Here is a 17,088-nt window from a genome sequence, read left to right as displayed (position 1 = left end):
AGCTGTGGCCTTAACCAAAGGGTACATAATGGAACCAATTTCAACTCAAATTATTGTCAAGCAAGGCTGCATCATCACCCCCAACATTTAAAAAAAATCATTCTTGCCATAATATTGCATTTCACAAGTGTAAGGAGGCCAGTAAGCATGTAGAGCATGTCAAATGGAGTACAATGAACACTTGGCCTTGTGTGCAAAATTCTATTGCTCAAATGAGAGCCATGAGATGCAGCTTTCAACTGAGACATTGAGTCCTCCTTCAGCGTTTGGTTAAAAGTTTCTATTCCATCTGGGTCACTGCTGGAGAGTCCAAGCTGACCACCTGGGCAGATGATTTTGACTTTACAATTTTTTGATTTGCTTTGTGCCATGATGGTGCCAATGTCCTCCTCCCCTTGTCCCCAATCATTTGCACTCTTTCTTTCCCCCCCCCCCCCCCAATCTTCTGCTCCTGTCCTTGAATAACAACTTCTGTGATTTCTGAGAGAAAGGGCTTATGCTACAACGCATGACATTAGGATATTGGAAGCTCTTCGGCAGCCCAGTAAACCACCTGAAATTAATTTGATTCGAGCATTATGTACTAAGTTGTGATAGTAAGAGTTGTTTTTGTTCGTGCGTATTGCAAGTTCACTTTTGTAGTTTATAAAATGAGTGTTTCACAAATTATTCAAATAATGGTGTGCCATCTTGTTTTTGCTTGAATTAGTAAATATAAGTATACATTGAGTTTGTGCCATTTTATGGGTCTAATAATAAGTAAGAAAATGGGTACAGTTCTCAAAACTATCTTATTTAAATCATGCAAGGCTAATCTGTTGAAGTTATCATTAAAGTATGCAAAATGTAAAATCTTCAACCATTGAAGGCAAGTTTCCAAAGCTAGGTGTTCATGGACCTATTTTGTTTTTTTTAAAATACTTTTTCCTGTCTCTTAGATTTTGGCAGAAGAAATAAAAGATAACAGAATGGTAAATTTACAGGTTCAAGCACAGAATCTAGATAACAAGGTATTGTTAAACATCTTGTTTTGTTTTCAAAATTATCCATTCGTGCCGCCTCTGGTCTCATTGTGCCTGTAGCCATAAGTGGGAGAGCAGTCAGCCACCTAATGTGTATTGCTCAGACTGATAGGATTACTTAATCTTAATTGAGAGTAATTTGGTGCTGACCTGTCCTCATTAATCTTTGCCTTTCTCATCTTTGTGGCACATCTTTATAATGACCTTGTTGAAATGCCCACTTTTTTTAAACTGTTAATTCTCAAAATTGGGAATCCTTGGTCTCCTGGTGATTTATTAGCTATCCCTCCTTGCCCTGTGAAGGTATTGATGGGTGATCTTGAAACATTTTAAAGTTGTGGTCATTTGATACAATTGAGAGACTTACTAGGTACTTCAAGACGCAATTAAAAATCAACCATGGAGTTGCACTGACGCTTGATTGGGTAAAGGATGCAGGTTTAGTCATCCAAAGACACCCAATTGGATTTTTATGATTCAACAGCTTCAAGGGCACTTTTACTGATACATTTAAAAAAAAATCAAATTCTTCAGTTGAAGGGGTTTTAATTTATTGTCTACAGATCATAGATCAGATCTGGATAACTAGTTCCTTAACTATTGTAATACCACATTGCCTCCCACTATTCCAGTGCTTTACACTTTGGCGCTTTATTACTTGCACTGTAATGGATTAGTGATATCTCTGCTGCTTACTTGGTACCATATTTAAACCAAATTAATAACTTTTTTTGATTATTACTCATGGTGGTGGTCAGGATCTCTTTGGGAAATCGGACCCTTATTTGGAGATCTACAAACAGACCCAGGATGGAAAGTGGCAAATAGCACATAGAACAGAGGTAAGTTGTATCCTGGAGGTAAATGCAAGCAGTTTATTCTAATCAAATACTGCTGTTTATCTTTTTACTTTAGTCCTGCTAATAAAGCTTTCAATTACAGTGATTCTTTAATGTTTAAGTTATAAAGTTGTCAACAATAAATTGCTCTGAATAGTACCTTTTAATGGAGATAAAGATGCTTCAAAGAAAAAAAACAGTCCCCTGTAGCGGCCCAGACCCGCAGGTCTCGAACCGCCATCAGCGGCCGCGGGCGCATGCGCGGGAGCGTGACGCGAACTAACGATGACGTGGACTAACCGCAGGGCGGGCCTTCTGGCGGGGACCGCACGTCACGTCCGCTGGAGAGGCTCTCAGTTACTTTAGTGAGCGCACGCGCTTTGTTTCAGTCAGTAAAGTGTGCTCCAGTCCAGCTGCCAGTCTCTGCGTTTTCTTTCCTGCCATGCGCTGCATTCAGCTACATTTGGTGACCCGACGCTCCCAGACGGCATCTGGAATCCGCGCCATGAATCCCAACGACTCGCACAATGCAGTCTCGCTCAAGCTCCCGACTTTCTGGGCTGCTCAGCCCCATGTTTCGCTCGAGCAGGCTGAGACCCAGTTCAGCATCAGAGGCATTACAGCCGACACCACACGGTACTACTATGTGGTCAGCGCACTCGACCAGGACATGGCAGCACTGATCATCAACTTCCTGCACCATCCACCTACGGAGGACAGGTACATTAAAATCAAGGCACTCCTCCTCTGCACTTTTGGACTCTCCCGCTGCAAACGAGACGCACGGCTCCTGCGCATGGACGGCCTGGGCAACCACAAGCCATCCGAGCTGATGAATGACATGCTGGCGCTCATGGATGGCCATAAACCCTGCCTCCTTTTCGAGCAGCTGTTCCTCGAGCAACTGCCAGAGGACATTCTCCTCCTCCTCGCGGGTGAAGATTTCAGTGACCCGCGCAGCCTTGCGGCCAAGGCGGACATTTTGTGGCAGAGTAAGCAGCGGGGAGCAGCTTCCATCTGCCTAACCACGACTGCGCAGCCTAAGGCCAAGACCCCACAACTGAAACCACTGAGACCCACGGGGGACAAAGACGAGGGTTCGGACCAATGGTGTTTTTACCATCAGAGGTGGGGGTCAAATGTGCACTGCCGCTGTGTGCCTTCCCGGGAAACGCCAGGGCCGGCCATCACTAGTGGCTTCGATGGCTGTCCATTGCGACAGCCTCCTGTTCCTCTGGGACCGATGCTCCAGGCGACGTTTCCTGGTGGACACTGGGGCCGAGATCAGCGTCCTTCCCACTACCCCCCCCCCCCCCCCCCCCCCCCCCAAACATGGACCTGTACCGTGGCCCCAGGCCCTGACCTCACCGCCGCGAATGGCACCACCATCCAGACGTACAGCTTGCGTACCATCCCGCTGTGTTTCGGACCCAGCTGTTTTACCTGGACCTTCACGGTAGCAGCAGTGTCGCAGCCATTACTCGGGGCGGATTTCCTATGGGCCAACCGCCTTCTGGCCGACCTGAAAGGCTGGCGTTTGGTCCACGCCGAGACTTTCCAAACCTTCCAGCTTGGGGAAGCCCAGTTCCCGGCCCTTCACCTGCACTCTGTCACGCTCTCGGGTGACGAGTTTGCCAGGGTGCTGGTGGATTTCCCCTCCGTCATCGCCCCACAGTTCTCCACTACCGGTCCCAAGCGCGGCGTACAGCACCACATCCCCACACAAGGACCACTGCTGCACACCCGGGCCCGTAGGCTGCCACCTGACAAGCTTCGCCTCGCCAAGGAGGAGTTCTGGAAAATGGAGGAGATGGGGATCATCCGCCGCTTGGACAGTCCTTGGGCATCGCCGCTGCACATGGTGTCCAAGTCCACAGGAGGTTGGAGGCCCTGCGGGGACTACAGGAGACTTAACGATGCCACAACCGTCGACAGATACTCGGTGCCCCACATCCAGGACTTCACGGCCAACCTCCACAGGGCGGCCATCTTTTCAAAAATCAACCTGGTCCGAGGTTATCATCAGATCCCCATGCACCCCGACGATGTGCCTAAGACAGCCCTCATCACCCCTTTCGGGCTGTTCGAATTCCTAAGGATGCCCTTTGGCCTCAAGGACGCCACTCAGACTTTCCAGAAGCTAATGAACTCGGTTGGACGAGGCCTGGATTTCATTTTCATCTACCTAGACGACATCCTGGTGGCCAGCAAGTCACGCAAGGAGCACGTGGCTCATCTGCGCCAGCTCTGCCAGCGCCTGAGCAACCACAGACTGGCAATCAACCGGGCGAAGTACCAGTTCGGGCTGCCGGAAATTGACTTCTTGGGCCACCAGGTCAACCAGCATGGAGCCGCTCCTCTGCCGGACAAAGTTCAGGCCATCCGCCAGTTTCCCAAGCCCAGCACGGTCAAGGGCCTGCAAGAGTTCGTGGGGATGGTGAATTTCTACCACCGGTTCGTGCCGGCGGTGGTGCGCATCATGAGACCCCTGTTCGGTCTGATGGCTGGCAAGGCCAAGGAGGTGGAATGGGATGTGGAGTCCACGGAAGCCTTCGAGCGGACCAAAGAGGCGTTGGCAAAGGCGGCCCTCCTAGTACACCTGAGAGTCGATGTACCCATGGCGCTCACAGTCGACGCTTCTGACACGGTGGTCGGCGGAGTCCTGGAGCAGCTCATCGAGGGCCAGTGGCGACTGCTCGCCTTTTTCAGCCGACTCCTGCGACCGCTGGAAGTGAAGTACAGCGCTTTCGACAAGGAGTTGCTAGCGCTCTACCTAGCCATCCGGCACTTCCGGTCCTCAGGATGGGATTTCACCGCGTATATGGACCACAAACCCCTCACCTTTGCCCTTGCAGAGGTATCGGACCCATGGTCAGCTCGGCAGCAGAGGCACCTCTCGTTTATCTCTGAGTTTACCACCGACATCCGCCACGTCGCGGGGAAGAACAACGTGGTCGCCGACACGCTGTCTCGTCCCCACATCCACTCAGTGACCGCCTCAGCCCCCGGGGTCGACTACATGGCGCTGGCGCAGGCACAACAAGCGGACACCGAGATCCCGGCCTATCGCACCGCCGTTTCAGGACTCTGGCTGGAGGAAGTCCCCGTTGGCCCTACAGCGGTTCGGCTCCTGTGCGATACGTCGACTGACAGACCTCAGCCCGTGGTACCAACAGCATGGAGGTGGCGGGTATTCGACACGCTACACGGCCTGGCCCACCCGTCCATCCGGGCATCCATCAAATTGGTCTCAGACAAATTCGCCTGGCACGGCCTGCGCAAGCAGGTCGGACACTGGGCCAGGACCTGCGTACACTGCCAGACTGCCAAAGTCCAGTGGCACGTGAAGGCTCCCCTCCAACAGTTCCAACCGACACTTGGGAGGTTTCAGCACATCCACGTGGACATCGTTGGCCCCCTGCCCATCTCCTGGGGTGCCAAGTATATCTTCACCTTGGTCGACAGGTTCACCAGATGGCCGGAGGCCGTGCCGCTAGCGGACACATCCACAGAGTCCTACGCCAGGACGCTCATCGCAAACTGGATCGCCAGGTTCGGACCTCCAGCGGACATCGCCTCCGACAGGGGCACAGTTCACGTCAGGGTTGTGGACAGCACTGGCACAGCTCCTGGGCATCCGTTTACACCACACCACGGCGTACCACCCACAAGCCAACGGTTTGGTCGAGCGTTTCCACAGGCACCTCAGAGGGCCCAGCTGGGCAGATGAACTTCCCTGGGTTCTACTGGGTATCCGCATGGCCCCCAAGGAGGACCTGGGCACCTCGGCGGAGTTGGTTTACGGCACCCCCCTGACGGTCCCGGGCGAGTTTGTGCTGGAGGCCCAAGGTCCAGCAGGGACACCGGCGGAAGTGCTGACGAAGCTGCGGGACAAGGTAGGGAGCCTGGCACCAGTTCCATCCTCCAGACATGGTACTACACCGACTTTTGTTCCTAGGGATCTCAGGGACTGTGAGTACGTTTTCATTCGCAGGGGCATTCACAAGTCCCTTCTGCAGAGGCCGTATGAAGGACCCTTCAAGGTGATCCGGCACAACGGATCTACATGTGTCATGGAGGTGGGGGGCCGCCAAGAGACCTTCACAGTGGACTGCCTCAAACCGGTGCATTTGGACATCGGACAGCCTGTGAAGGTGCCCTCACCGCGCCAGCGGGGTAGGCCACCCAAGGTGGACACACAGACTGGGGATCCCACACCCCCAATGGGCGATTCGGTGGGGGGGGTGGGTTGGTGTAGCGGCTCGGACCCGCAGGACTCGAACAGCCATCAGTGGGCACATGCGAGGGAGCGCAACGCAAACTAACTGCGACGCAGACTAACCGCAGGGTGGGCCTTCCGGCGGGGACCGCACGTCACGTCCGCCGGAGAGGCTCTCAGTTACTTTAGCGAGCGCACGCGCTTTGTTTCAGTCAGTAAAGTGTGCTCCAGTCCGGCTGCCGGTCTCTGCGTTTTCTTTCCTGCCACGCGCTGCGTTCGGCTACACCCCTGTGTCAAAAGATGGGAATTGAGTGTTGACCAAACTTTGGGCAAGTTGGTGGATTTTAAAGGGTATCGAAATGAAGGAAAGTGAGCTCAAGAAGCAGAGTAGTTTGGGGGAGGGAATTCCAGAATGTGAGATCCAGACTGTTTAATGCAATTTGCTGACTGTAGGATATTGGTGGAATTAGCTGACTCAAGACAAGAATCAGAGAAACAAATTAGGATTACTTGGATGGCACTGGAATACCGATGCACAATTAACTTGAAACTGTTTGATGCACTATGAATGGCATTCAAATTTTGTGCTGCCAACTCGTGGATAGAATGTATCAGCTGCATGTTGTTGCTTAACATGTCAGCAGGATGGAAGTGCCACATTCCAGAGTAGCTTGTGCCAGCTGAAGCCAGCTGGCTTCTTTAGCTTCAGGCATAGGAGAGAAGCGAAAGTAGTGGCAATTTTGACTAGATAATTTGGGTGTAGCACAACTTGCTGTACACTTTCCTGAGGTTGTACTTTGGATCCTCTCCTTGATGGAGGAGAGATATGTCCATGGGATTCTCGGTGGCTTTCTGGGCATGAGGAAGTAGCTCAGGGCTGGACCTGAGCCCTGATGACCTAGATGCATTGCTGAAAAAAGCTCAGTGATATTGTTTATCTGGCCTGTTTAGCCATTGCATCTTAAATTGTCACATCCCAGCAAGTGTGTCTGCCCCATCAAGTGTTTCTGTTTTTTCCCACTGTCTTCCACCTCCCCACCCCCCCCCCCCCCCACTTCATACACAAGGTGTTCAATACACCACTTCCTCTATCACTTAACCTCCCACAGTCTTTAAGGAATACGGTCTGATTCCTATGTTCTACTGCACCCAGACATGGTTAGCACTGCTGCAGGCGTCTGCCCACATTTCACAACTTCCCCAACGTTTCAGATTTTTAATTTATTTTCTTTTGGTATCTGGGCTTTGTTGGAATTGTGCCCATATCTAATTGCCCTTGAAGGTAGATGTGAGCCACTTTCTTGAACCACTGCAGAGCATCTGCTGAAGATACTCCCATTATGCTATTGGACTTGCAGTTCTAGCATTTCGATCTAGCGATGATGAAGGACCAGTGATATATTTTTCAAATCAGAATGTTGTGTGACTTGAAGAGGAACCTGCAGGAGATGCTGTTCCTTTCTACTTGCTGCCCTCCACCTTTTTGGTGGTAAAGGTATTGGTTTGAAAGTAACTTGGCAAGTAACTGAATGTCTTTTGCATATAATGCACACTGCAGCCACTGTGTGCCAATAGTAGAGGGAATGCATGCTGAGGGAGATTGATTGGGTGCCAGTCAATCAGGCTGCTTTGTTCTGGATGGTGTCAAGTATCTTGAGAGTTATTGGCACTGCACTCAACCAGGCAAGTGGGCAGTATTCCATCACACTTATCACATAGGTAAGTCAACTCCAAATTGTGAGGATCCACAAAAAGTAAAACTTTGAAAATCTGATATGCTTTGAATTTGGTGGCAGACAGGCAGATTTTCTGGATTATTAATCCTAATTCAGTTTTTAATGTTACACAAGGGTAGCAGGTCATTGGAATTTTGCTGTAATTTGACGGCTAGTTCCAGTGGCTGATTCTGCACAGAGCCTAAATGAGAAGGCTGCACAATGAAGGTCAGGGCCAGTCTTGACCTGGCTTTGTGTGGAGCTTTGAGAGCATCCTGTCTAGTATGTCAGAAGTATGCAACTCCATGATCACAAATGTGTAGCCAACCAAGATGTGTGTCTGTCTGATGGCTTCTGTTTCCATTACAGTACACACATTAACTAGTCCAGATCAGTGTCCTGCAATGAGAAGCTCAGATTGCTGCCAATCTGACATTAGATATTAGTGTTTGCAGCAGACTTGCAATCTGCCCACCAGCAGATTATATTGCTGAGGCATTTTCCAGAGGAGTTGACAGTCTCCATGGAGTGCTAATCCAGTTATCTCTGAGGTAATTTTGTTTGTGATCTCACTACTGCCACACTGTAGTGCTCTTGCTACAGTAACATCAGTCATACTGTTGCTACTCGAGATGCAATGGTGATCTAGAATTAGAGTTATTTTGAGTTTATCCAGCAAGGCAAACTCCAGTTTCCTTTGCTGCAAGTCAAAAGCATTCCAACAGCTATTGTACAGCCTCCTAATATTGGATTGTGTGGAAACACAAGTAGTGATGATTAGAGAATTGATATTCAGTACACAATTGGATTGGTGATGAACAGCCCATGCAAAAGGGTTCTGTCAATGTAGTCTTCATGTTTTGCTTTGTCCTTCCCTTCTCCTTTTACTGATCATTTAGTGATAAAGGGTGCACCCTCATGAGAGGGTTATATAGCATACAGCATGCCTCATTGCAACCCAAGACCCATTACATTGAGCTCTGCAGGGTCCAGGCATCAGAATCTTTCAGGAAAGTCAGTGTTTTTCATAACCATATTCTAAGTGCCAGTTGGATTTCATTATATGCACCTGGGATCAGACTGCACCATTGCACAATGAGTTTCAGCAGTCTGACCATAGCAAGAACACTTGGGGAGTGGCAGTGCTGTCATAACAAATGGTATCACTTCAAAGTTGTCCATGTGTGAGTTAATTGTGCATCAGTGTCAGGAAAGGGGAAGCCCTAGTTGCCTTATAGCCACCTGCTAGTTTTCCATGGAGACCACTGCTCGTACTATGTACTGCCAGAAGATGAATACAACTGAACTGGAACTTGGAAACTAGGCTCTGATTATGGTAGCACTCCCAAAGGAGTTCAGGGAATGAAATTCCTTCTTGTTGTGGCGCATCTTTTTGAGTTGCTAAGTAACAGCTTCAAAGCATTGCAAGTGCAATAAGCAATACTTTATATCGTTTGTTTGTCTGTGGTTCCACTGTTGGCATATGCTTGTTTTATGTTCACTGTTGCTTAGAATCAAATATATTCATGACCTCTCCTAATGCAACAGTGCACAGCAAACGAGTTTTCATATTTCCTTATAATGGCGAAGGAGGCCATTTAGCCCATTGACTCCATGCTAGCTCATGGTACAATCCCATTCCCCCCACTAATTTTCCCTGTAACCTGTTCTCCCTACATTCCCATCAACTCTCCCCCGGTTCTACTATAAACAACATGCCTACCAACCCACATGTCTTTGAGATGTAAGATGAAATCTGAGCACCTGGAGGAATCCACATGGTCGCGGGGAGAATGTGCAAACTCCATGCAGACAACACAGGAGGTCAGGAGTGAATCTGGGTTGTGGCCCTGTGAGGTGGCAGCTGTGCCACTGGTTATTTACTGCTCCAAACTGGAAACTGCCCAATTGAGAGATGTGGATTGTCACCATGACCTTGATTGGTAAAGAGCCACTCGTGATTCTACAGTTGTAAATGTATCTGCAATGTTTTGTATATATCAGTGAGGGCTTTGTATAGAATTTGAAGTGCCATGTGTGTTATTTCTTGTTAGGTCTACAAAAGGAAAATTGTCCCCAGAAAACTATTGGTGATCTCTCCTTTAGAGGGTCTTTCTCTCCACCTCCACATCATACTCTGGAGGGGAATGCTTACTAAGGTGCCTGTGTCTGGGATTAAGTGGGTATTATAGAAACCTTGAAGTCAACGGGGCAGACAGATGATCCTTCCTGTTGCCAAATGTTTAATCTTCCTTGCTTTCTCAACACACAGTATTAGCTACAAACTTGTCCAATTTGGTACTGTTGTTAAATCGGTATTGTATACTGGTTGGCATCATCATCTACCTACACTGCATGCACCTAGCAGGTGAGAGTACTGGATGCTGATGTTGTTTCAAGTAACACAGGCAGTGTGGCTTGTGCTACAGTGTGTCAAACATGAACACATTGGGATGTGATACTAATGTCTTTTGAAGCACAGAAGGGAACAGCAGCTTAGGGTCGGGAATCATTTGGACTTCAATTGGGTACTAAGGTAGCCAGTGATGGAAATTGGCTGATTAAGGGAGCTGGACATGAGCTTTATGGGAAGGAGCATGCAAAATGTTAAGAGCAGATGGGATTCTAAGCTAATTTTCTAGAGTGTGCACAGTTTCAGCTTTGCAAACTTGAAGAACTAGAGGAAACAGTGTCATCAGTTCCAGTGGTCTATATTTTGATGACTAAGAAATCCAGAGACCCTTGCATGACATTAGAGGCAGAGTAATTTAATGAGGCAATTTAACAACCTGCACTTGGTATTGGTTTATTGTTGTCACGTACCGAGGTACAGTGAAAAACTTGTCTTGCATTCTGATCGTACAAGTCAATTCATTACACAGTGCAGTTACATTGAGTTAGTACAGAGTGCATTGATGTAGTACAGGTAAAAACAATAACAGTACAGAGTAAAGTGTCACAGCTACAGAGAAAGTGCAGTGCAATAAGGTGCAAGGTCACAACGAGGTAGATCGTGAGGTCGTAGTCCATCTCATTGTATAAGGGAACCGTTCGATAGTCTTATCACAGTGGGTTAGAAGCTGTCCTTAAGTCTGGTGGTAGGTGCCCTCAGGCTCCTGTATCTTCTACCTGATGGAAGAGGAGAGAAGAAAGAATATCCTGGGTGGGTGGGGTCTTTGATTATGCTGGCTGCTTCACCAAGACAGTGAAAGGTAAAGACAGTTCAAGGAGAGGAGGCTGGTGTCTGTGATGCACTGGGCTGTGTCCACAACTCTCTGCAGTTTCTTGCGGTCCTGGGCAGAGCAGTTGCCATACTAAGCCGTGATACATCTAGGTAGGATGCTTTCTATGGTGCATCGGTAAAAGTTGGTGAGAGTCAAAGGGGACAAACCAAATTTCTTTAGCCTCCTGAGGAAGTAGAGGCGCTGGTGAGCTTTCTTGGCCGTGGCATCTACGTGATTTGAACAGGACAGGCTGTTGGTGATGTTCACTCCCAGGAACTTGAAGCTTTCAACCCTCTCAACCTCAGCACCATTGATGTAGACAGGTGCATGTACACTGCCCCTTTCTTGAAGTCAATGACTAGCTCTTTTGTTGACATTGAGGGAAAGGTTGTTGTCATGACACCATTCCACTAAGCTCTCTATCTCCTTCCTGTACTCTGACTCATCACTGTTTGAGATACGGCCTACAACGGTGGTATCATCTGCAAATTTGTAGATGGAGTTAGAGCAGAATCTGGCCACACAGTTATGAGTGTATAGGGAGTAGAGTAGAGGGCTGAGGATGCAGCCTTGCGGGGCACCGGTGTTGAGAATAATCGTGCCGGAGGTATTGCTGCCTATCCTCACTGATTGCGGTCTGTTGGTTAGAAAGTCAAGGATCCAGTTACAGAAGGAGGTGTTGAGTCCTAGGTCTCAGAGTTTGGTGACAAGCTTGCTTGGGATTATTGTATTGAAGGCAGAGCTGTAGTCAATAAACAATAGTCTAACGTAGGTGTCTTTACTGTCCAGATGCTCCAGAGCTGAGTGTAGGGCCAGGGAGATGGTATCCGCTGTAGACTTGTTTCGACGATAGGCGAATTGCAGTGGGTCAAGATTGTCTGGTAGGCTGGAGTTGATGCGTGCCATGACCAACCTCTCAAAGCATTTCATGATGGTGGATGTCAGAGCCACTGGTCGGTAGTCATTGAGGCATGTTACCTTGCTTTTCTTCGGTACCGGGATGATAGTGGTATTCTTAAAACAGGTGGGAACCTCAGATTGAGGCAGGGAGAGGTTAACTATGTCCGCAAGTACTTCTGCCAGCTGATCAGCACAAGATCAGAGCACGTGGCCAGGGACGCTATCTGGGCTAGGTGCTTTCCTTGTGTTCACTCTCCGGAAGACTGATCTTATATCCTCAACTGTGATCACAGGTTCAGCTGCACTGGAGGCTGTCAGGGTGGGTGGTGACAATCCACTTCCCTTTTGTTCAAAACGTGCATAGAATGCATTAAGTTCATCATGAAGGGATGCACTGTTGTTAACTATGCAGCCTGTCTTCGTCTTGTAGCCTGTTAAGGCATGTAAGCCCTGCCATAACTGACGGCTGGTCAGGGACTCTATTTTGAGTCGGTATTGCCTCTTGGCATCCCTGAGAGCTTTCTGAAGGTCATACCTTGATTTCTTGTACAGATCAGGATCACCAGATTTGTGTGCAGCAGTCCTCACCTTCAGTAGGGAGCGGATCTCCCGGTTCATGCATGGTTTCCTGTTTGGGAGCACCCGTATTGTCTTCCTTGGTACACAGTCCTCCACACACTTGCTGATAAGGTCTGTGATGGTGGTGACATACTCATCAAGGCTGGCAGCTGAGTCTTTGAACATGGACTATTCCACTGTCTCAAAGCAGTCACGTGCGAGTTCATCTGCTTCCTCAGACCAGCACTGCATGATTCCCTATACCGGATTCTCCCGTTTCAGTTTCTGTTTGTATGCAGGGAGAAGGAGCACAGCCTGGTGGTCTGATTTCCCAAAGTGAGGACGAGGGGTGGCTCGGAAGGCATCTTTGATGGCACTTGGGTAGAACAGCCTGATGTTATCCATCCAGACCAAAAAACCTTAGAGCAGATTGTGCTGCTATTTTGTGGCTTCTAATTTAATGGAAGAGAAAGGGAGTGAGCTTTGAGAAATGCTGCATAATATTTTTCATAAAACTGCAACTTTATTACTAGATATCCTGTTAAACACTCCTTTTGTGGTATTTAAAGTACAAGTTTAAATTATATGGAGACTTCATCATGGGAAAACCTCAAAAGGAAAGTACTTGGAATTGCAGGCCATTCCTCTGTAAAGGCCATAATCCATCAATATTAAATACGAACTGAATTGTGGTCTTTCTCTATTGGAAAGTGGAAAATGATTGAATTGTACACTCCACTTCTAAGAGAATGCTTTGTGCCCCACTTTGTTCTTTCATCTTCCTCTGTTTTCTTTATCAGGTCATCAAAAACAACTTGAATCCTAGTTGGAAGGCATTCCGAGTTGCTTTGCATTCCCTCTGTGAAGGTGATCTACAGAGGCCAGTCAAGGTATTCAATTTTATTTAAATCAGAGAACAGTTCTCATTTCTATAGAAAGATGGGAACAATTTTGCTGATACATGGTGATTGTTTAGTTGTAGAACAGATCTTTTTTCAGTTTGAGGTGAAATTTGATCTTTGAGGAGGAAAAGCTGCAGCATGTCTTTCTCTAACTTTGGCTTAATGTGATAATGCTTAATGTTGGGCCTGCACTAGTTGCGACTTCTATGTTCTGTAACTCTGGATGGAACAGGGTTATTTGAATTCAAATGCATTTTTATTCCTTTAAAGGTTATACTGGTTTCAGACTTGGTCAATAATCTGTCATTTGAAAATAGTTTTCTCTTAAAAATATGCATCTAATCATGCATAACGATGGGCTAGACTTTGCTGGAATTAACAGCATCTGAATGAAATATTTTTGTATTAATCATTAAATTGGGCAGCCACTTGCAGCAACATGAATTATAAATTGCCACAGTAATCGCTGATTTTGTACAATTCTATCACTGATGCAGAGGTATCATCTTCCCTTCATTTTCTTTATGTTGCTGCATTTGCACATTTAATGGCCCATGTAACTTTCCATGATATTGGTTATTAGCAGCCGAATTATCCAAATAAAGATGTAGCAGAATTTATTTACATGCCTTTTGACCTTTTCTCAATCCAATTCTCTTTCAGTACCCAATTTGAAATTGAGTTTGCCATTTCTAATGGAAATCAAAACAAAAACTGCAGATGCTGGATACTTTAAACAAAAACAAATACTGGAAACATTCAGCAGACTGGTGAAGGGTCATCAACCTGAAATGTAAACTCTGTTTCTCTTTTTACAGATGCTGCCTGACCTGCTGAGTTTACCAGCAGTTTCTTTTTTTTTGTTTCACTATTTCAAATTTTGGCTGCTTCTCAGTCCTCCCTCTGTTTAATTTCTCCATCAGGTTATTGTGTTGTTTACTATGGTCCCTGATGATCTGCACTCAAAGCACTATTTATCAATTTGGTTGTCTGATATCAATATGTGCAAAGCATTAACACGCACAAGCAAATCTAAGAAATTGGGCATAACTTGTAATGTTGGAAAAATGTGACTCAATATGTTTTAGTTTAGGTAACCATCCTGTCATTTCCACTGTGCTTTTTGGCAGGTTTTTAAAAAATGCAGTACGAATGGCAATTTCGTTCACTTTGCCTTTAAATTATCTGGTAAAAGTTGTGTATAATTCATATTCTTTGCGGGACTTAGATTTTAATGAATGGAACTAGTCCTTAACATTGTTCTTAACAGACAATTGAATTGTCCCTTGACAAAAATAAATTAAAATACATTTTGAAGTTGGTGAGAAATTTTCCAAATTTGAGCTAGATTCAAGTGAATAAGCAACTGCTGTTATGGCTCTTTATTTTTTTGTAGCCGCAACCAGAAGATATCATTTGGCAACTAACTGAGAGCTGATGATGTGTTATCTAAATAGAATTGATGGGGAATCCTTCCTGGTGTCTTAAGATGGGGAAATTGCCTGACACATTGAACTCCAAAATGACAGTATTGAGGTCAAATCAGTGTTGTGTATAGATTAACGTCACAAGTTGCCTGCTCTACGTAGTTTGGGTGGACTGTAATTTTATACTAACTTAGCTCCTTGCCGATGTGCCATCTAGCACGATTCACCCAACAGATGCGTGCATCATAGATGCCACTTTGGAGTTCTAACTGCACATAGTACTGAGCTTATTTCTCACAAATATAATTTTACTAACATGACGATCCACTTAAATCTTCAGAATATTTGCAATGATGCTTCTTCCTGTTTTTTTTAAATAGGCTAATTGATTAAAATCTCACTTTTGTTATGAAAATAAAACAAAAATTGCAAATGCTAGAAATCCTGGGGGGGAGGAAATAACAGAAAAAGTGCTGGCATCTATGGAAAGAGAAACATTTAACATTTCAGATTCAGGACCCTTTTATCAAAACTTGGAAGGATAGTTGAACTGAAACATAACTCTGTTTCTCTTTCCATAGATAGTTCCTCACTTCTCTTGTGTGGGTTTTAGAATTGCTTCTGGTCATAGACCAATTAATTTTTTTAGCTTTCTGAAGAAATTGTTTTCTCTTCATTACTGTTGTGGATGATGCATTGTTCTTGGAGAACTTGCATGCAATAATTTACTGTGCCTTGAATAGCCTTGTCTCTTTGAATGTCCCATTAAATTTGGATGCCAACTGTACTAAAGAGATGTGATTGTTCAGGGTTGGCGGGTGTGTGGAAAGAAGAATCTTAATTTCTTTATACTTGATTCTTTTTGCTGATGACCCCCATCTGTTGCTTTACCAGGTAGAATGCTATGACTATGATAATGATGGATCCCATGATTTAATAGGAGCATTTGAGACCACCGTTGCAAAATTTCAAGAAGCATCACAGAGTGGAGTAAGATTTTATCTTGAGTTTGGTTCAGTTGTTTGTTTATATGTATGTTTGTAATCTAATAATTGACTATTGATATGTGGTATAGTTTGTATTTGCTATCAGATCACTTATTTATTTCTGTAGAATTTGCACCACAGAAATAGTTCATTAGAATGTGTTTTGCTTTTAGATGCCCATTAATCTTCCTCCTTTTCCAGAAATGCACTTTTATTCATAGTTATGCAATATTTCACTGACTTCATTTCCTATAGCAAGCATATCATGACATTAATTTATAATATTTACACTATGTCACCATGTCACAAATGTTTCCTTCCCAAACATCCATCAGCAAAACGTTTGAAAGTTACCCGTTCCTCCCAGAAGAATTCACTGTTCACTCCATCTCAGATTCTTGCAACCCTCATCCTTGTGCACCCCTTTTAGGGAATGGTAAATGCTTCCCATCCATCTTCAGCGTAAATGCATCTTCCTACTTAGTGAACTAATTATAGGGATAGATACTTAAGACTACTCCAAGCCCCTTGGTTACTCATCCCCTTTTCTCTTTTGCAAGTACATTTTGGATGTTTTGGAGGAATTGTGGTGAGGAGGGACAACAGCTGATTGTGATACGAATGGATTGAGAGAAATCCTTCTGTTTCCTTTGGGTCTCTGAGAAGGGTTGTTTTCAGCTGCACCACCACCCGCCCCCCCCCCCCCCCCCCCACACCAAAGAAAAAGATATTTATCCTTTCAGCTGTTGTTGCAGGTTGAACCCTGAGCTAGGCAGTCCCAAGCCTCCCTGATCACTCGAGGCCCTACAGCAGATGTTAGGTGCCCTGAATATATAGGGCTATTTAGCAGTGGGCCAGACAGCTGCCCAAGACTGGACACCAGTCATCCTACTGCTAAATCTGTATGGATTCTTTGGGTATAAAATGCATCTCAATATACCTTTTAGTTTATTTTATAGTGTCAATAATGAATATTATTACTTCTCAACTAAACATTTAAAGTAAACTTCAGTTCTCTGGGTAATTTTTGTATTGAACAGCAATTCACAACTTTTCATCTGTTATATTTAGTCACATCACTAGATTAATATAATTACATAGGATTTGATGATGGTGTTTCTATTGCAGACTGCATTTGAATGCATTAATCCAAAGAAAAAGCAGAAAAAAAAGAAGTACAAAAATTCAGGGACTGTGATTATTAAATCATGTGAGGTATGTTACGAAGAATTATATTTTATGTTTAACTGCCCATATGATTGAATCTGTGAACATACTATTTGTTCTTTACCTCAT

The 17,088-nt window shown here is 45.7% G+C and overlaps 1 protein-coding gene across 3 annotated transcripts in view; it reads left to right on the top strand.

The window, feature by feature from the left end:
- Nucleotides 1–17,088, top strand: part of LOC127574663 (copine-3-like) — a 50,246-nt gene that overhangs the window by 13,742 nt on the left and 19,416 nt on the right. For all 3 annotated transcript variants that reach the window (XM_052023884.1, XM_052023885.1, XM_052023886.1), the window contains exons 5-9: nt 939–1,010; nt 1,781–1,864; nt 13,278–13,367; nt 15,701–15,796; nt 16,921–17,007. In XM_052023884.1, the coding sequence (XP_051879844.1) occupies nt 939–1,010; nt 1,781–1,864; nt 13,278–13,367; nt 15,701–15,796; nt 16,921–17,007 (429 nt within the window). The remainder of the gene's footprint in view (nt 1–938; nt 1,011–1,780; nt 1,865–13,277; nt 13,368–15,700; nt 15,797–16,920; nt 17,008–17,088) is intronic.

The sequence above is a fragment of the Pristis pectinata genome, chromosome 9 (assembly GCF_009764475.1).
Source record: "Pristis pectinata isolate sPriPec2 chromosome 9, sPriPec2.1.pri, whole genome shotgun sequence".
NCBI classification, from domain to species: Eukaryota; Metazoa; Chordata; class Chondrichthyes; order Rhinopristiformes; family Pristidae; genus Pristis; species Pristis pectinata.
The sequence above is the reverse complement of the archived record's forward strand: the minus strand, read 5'-3'. Positions and strand labels throughout refer to the sequence as shown.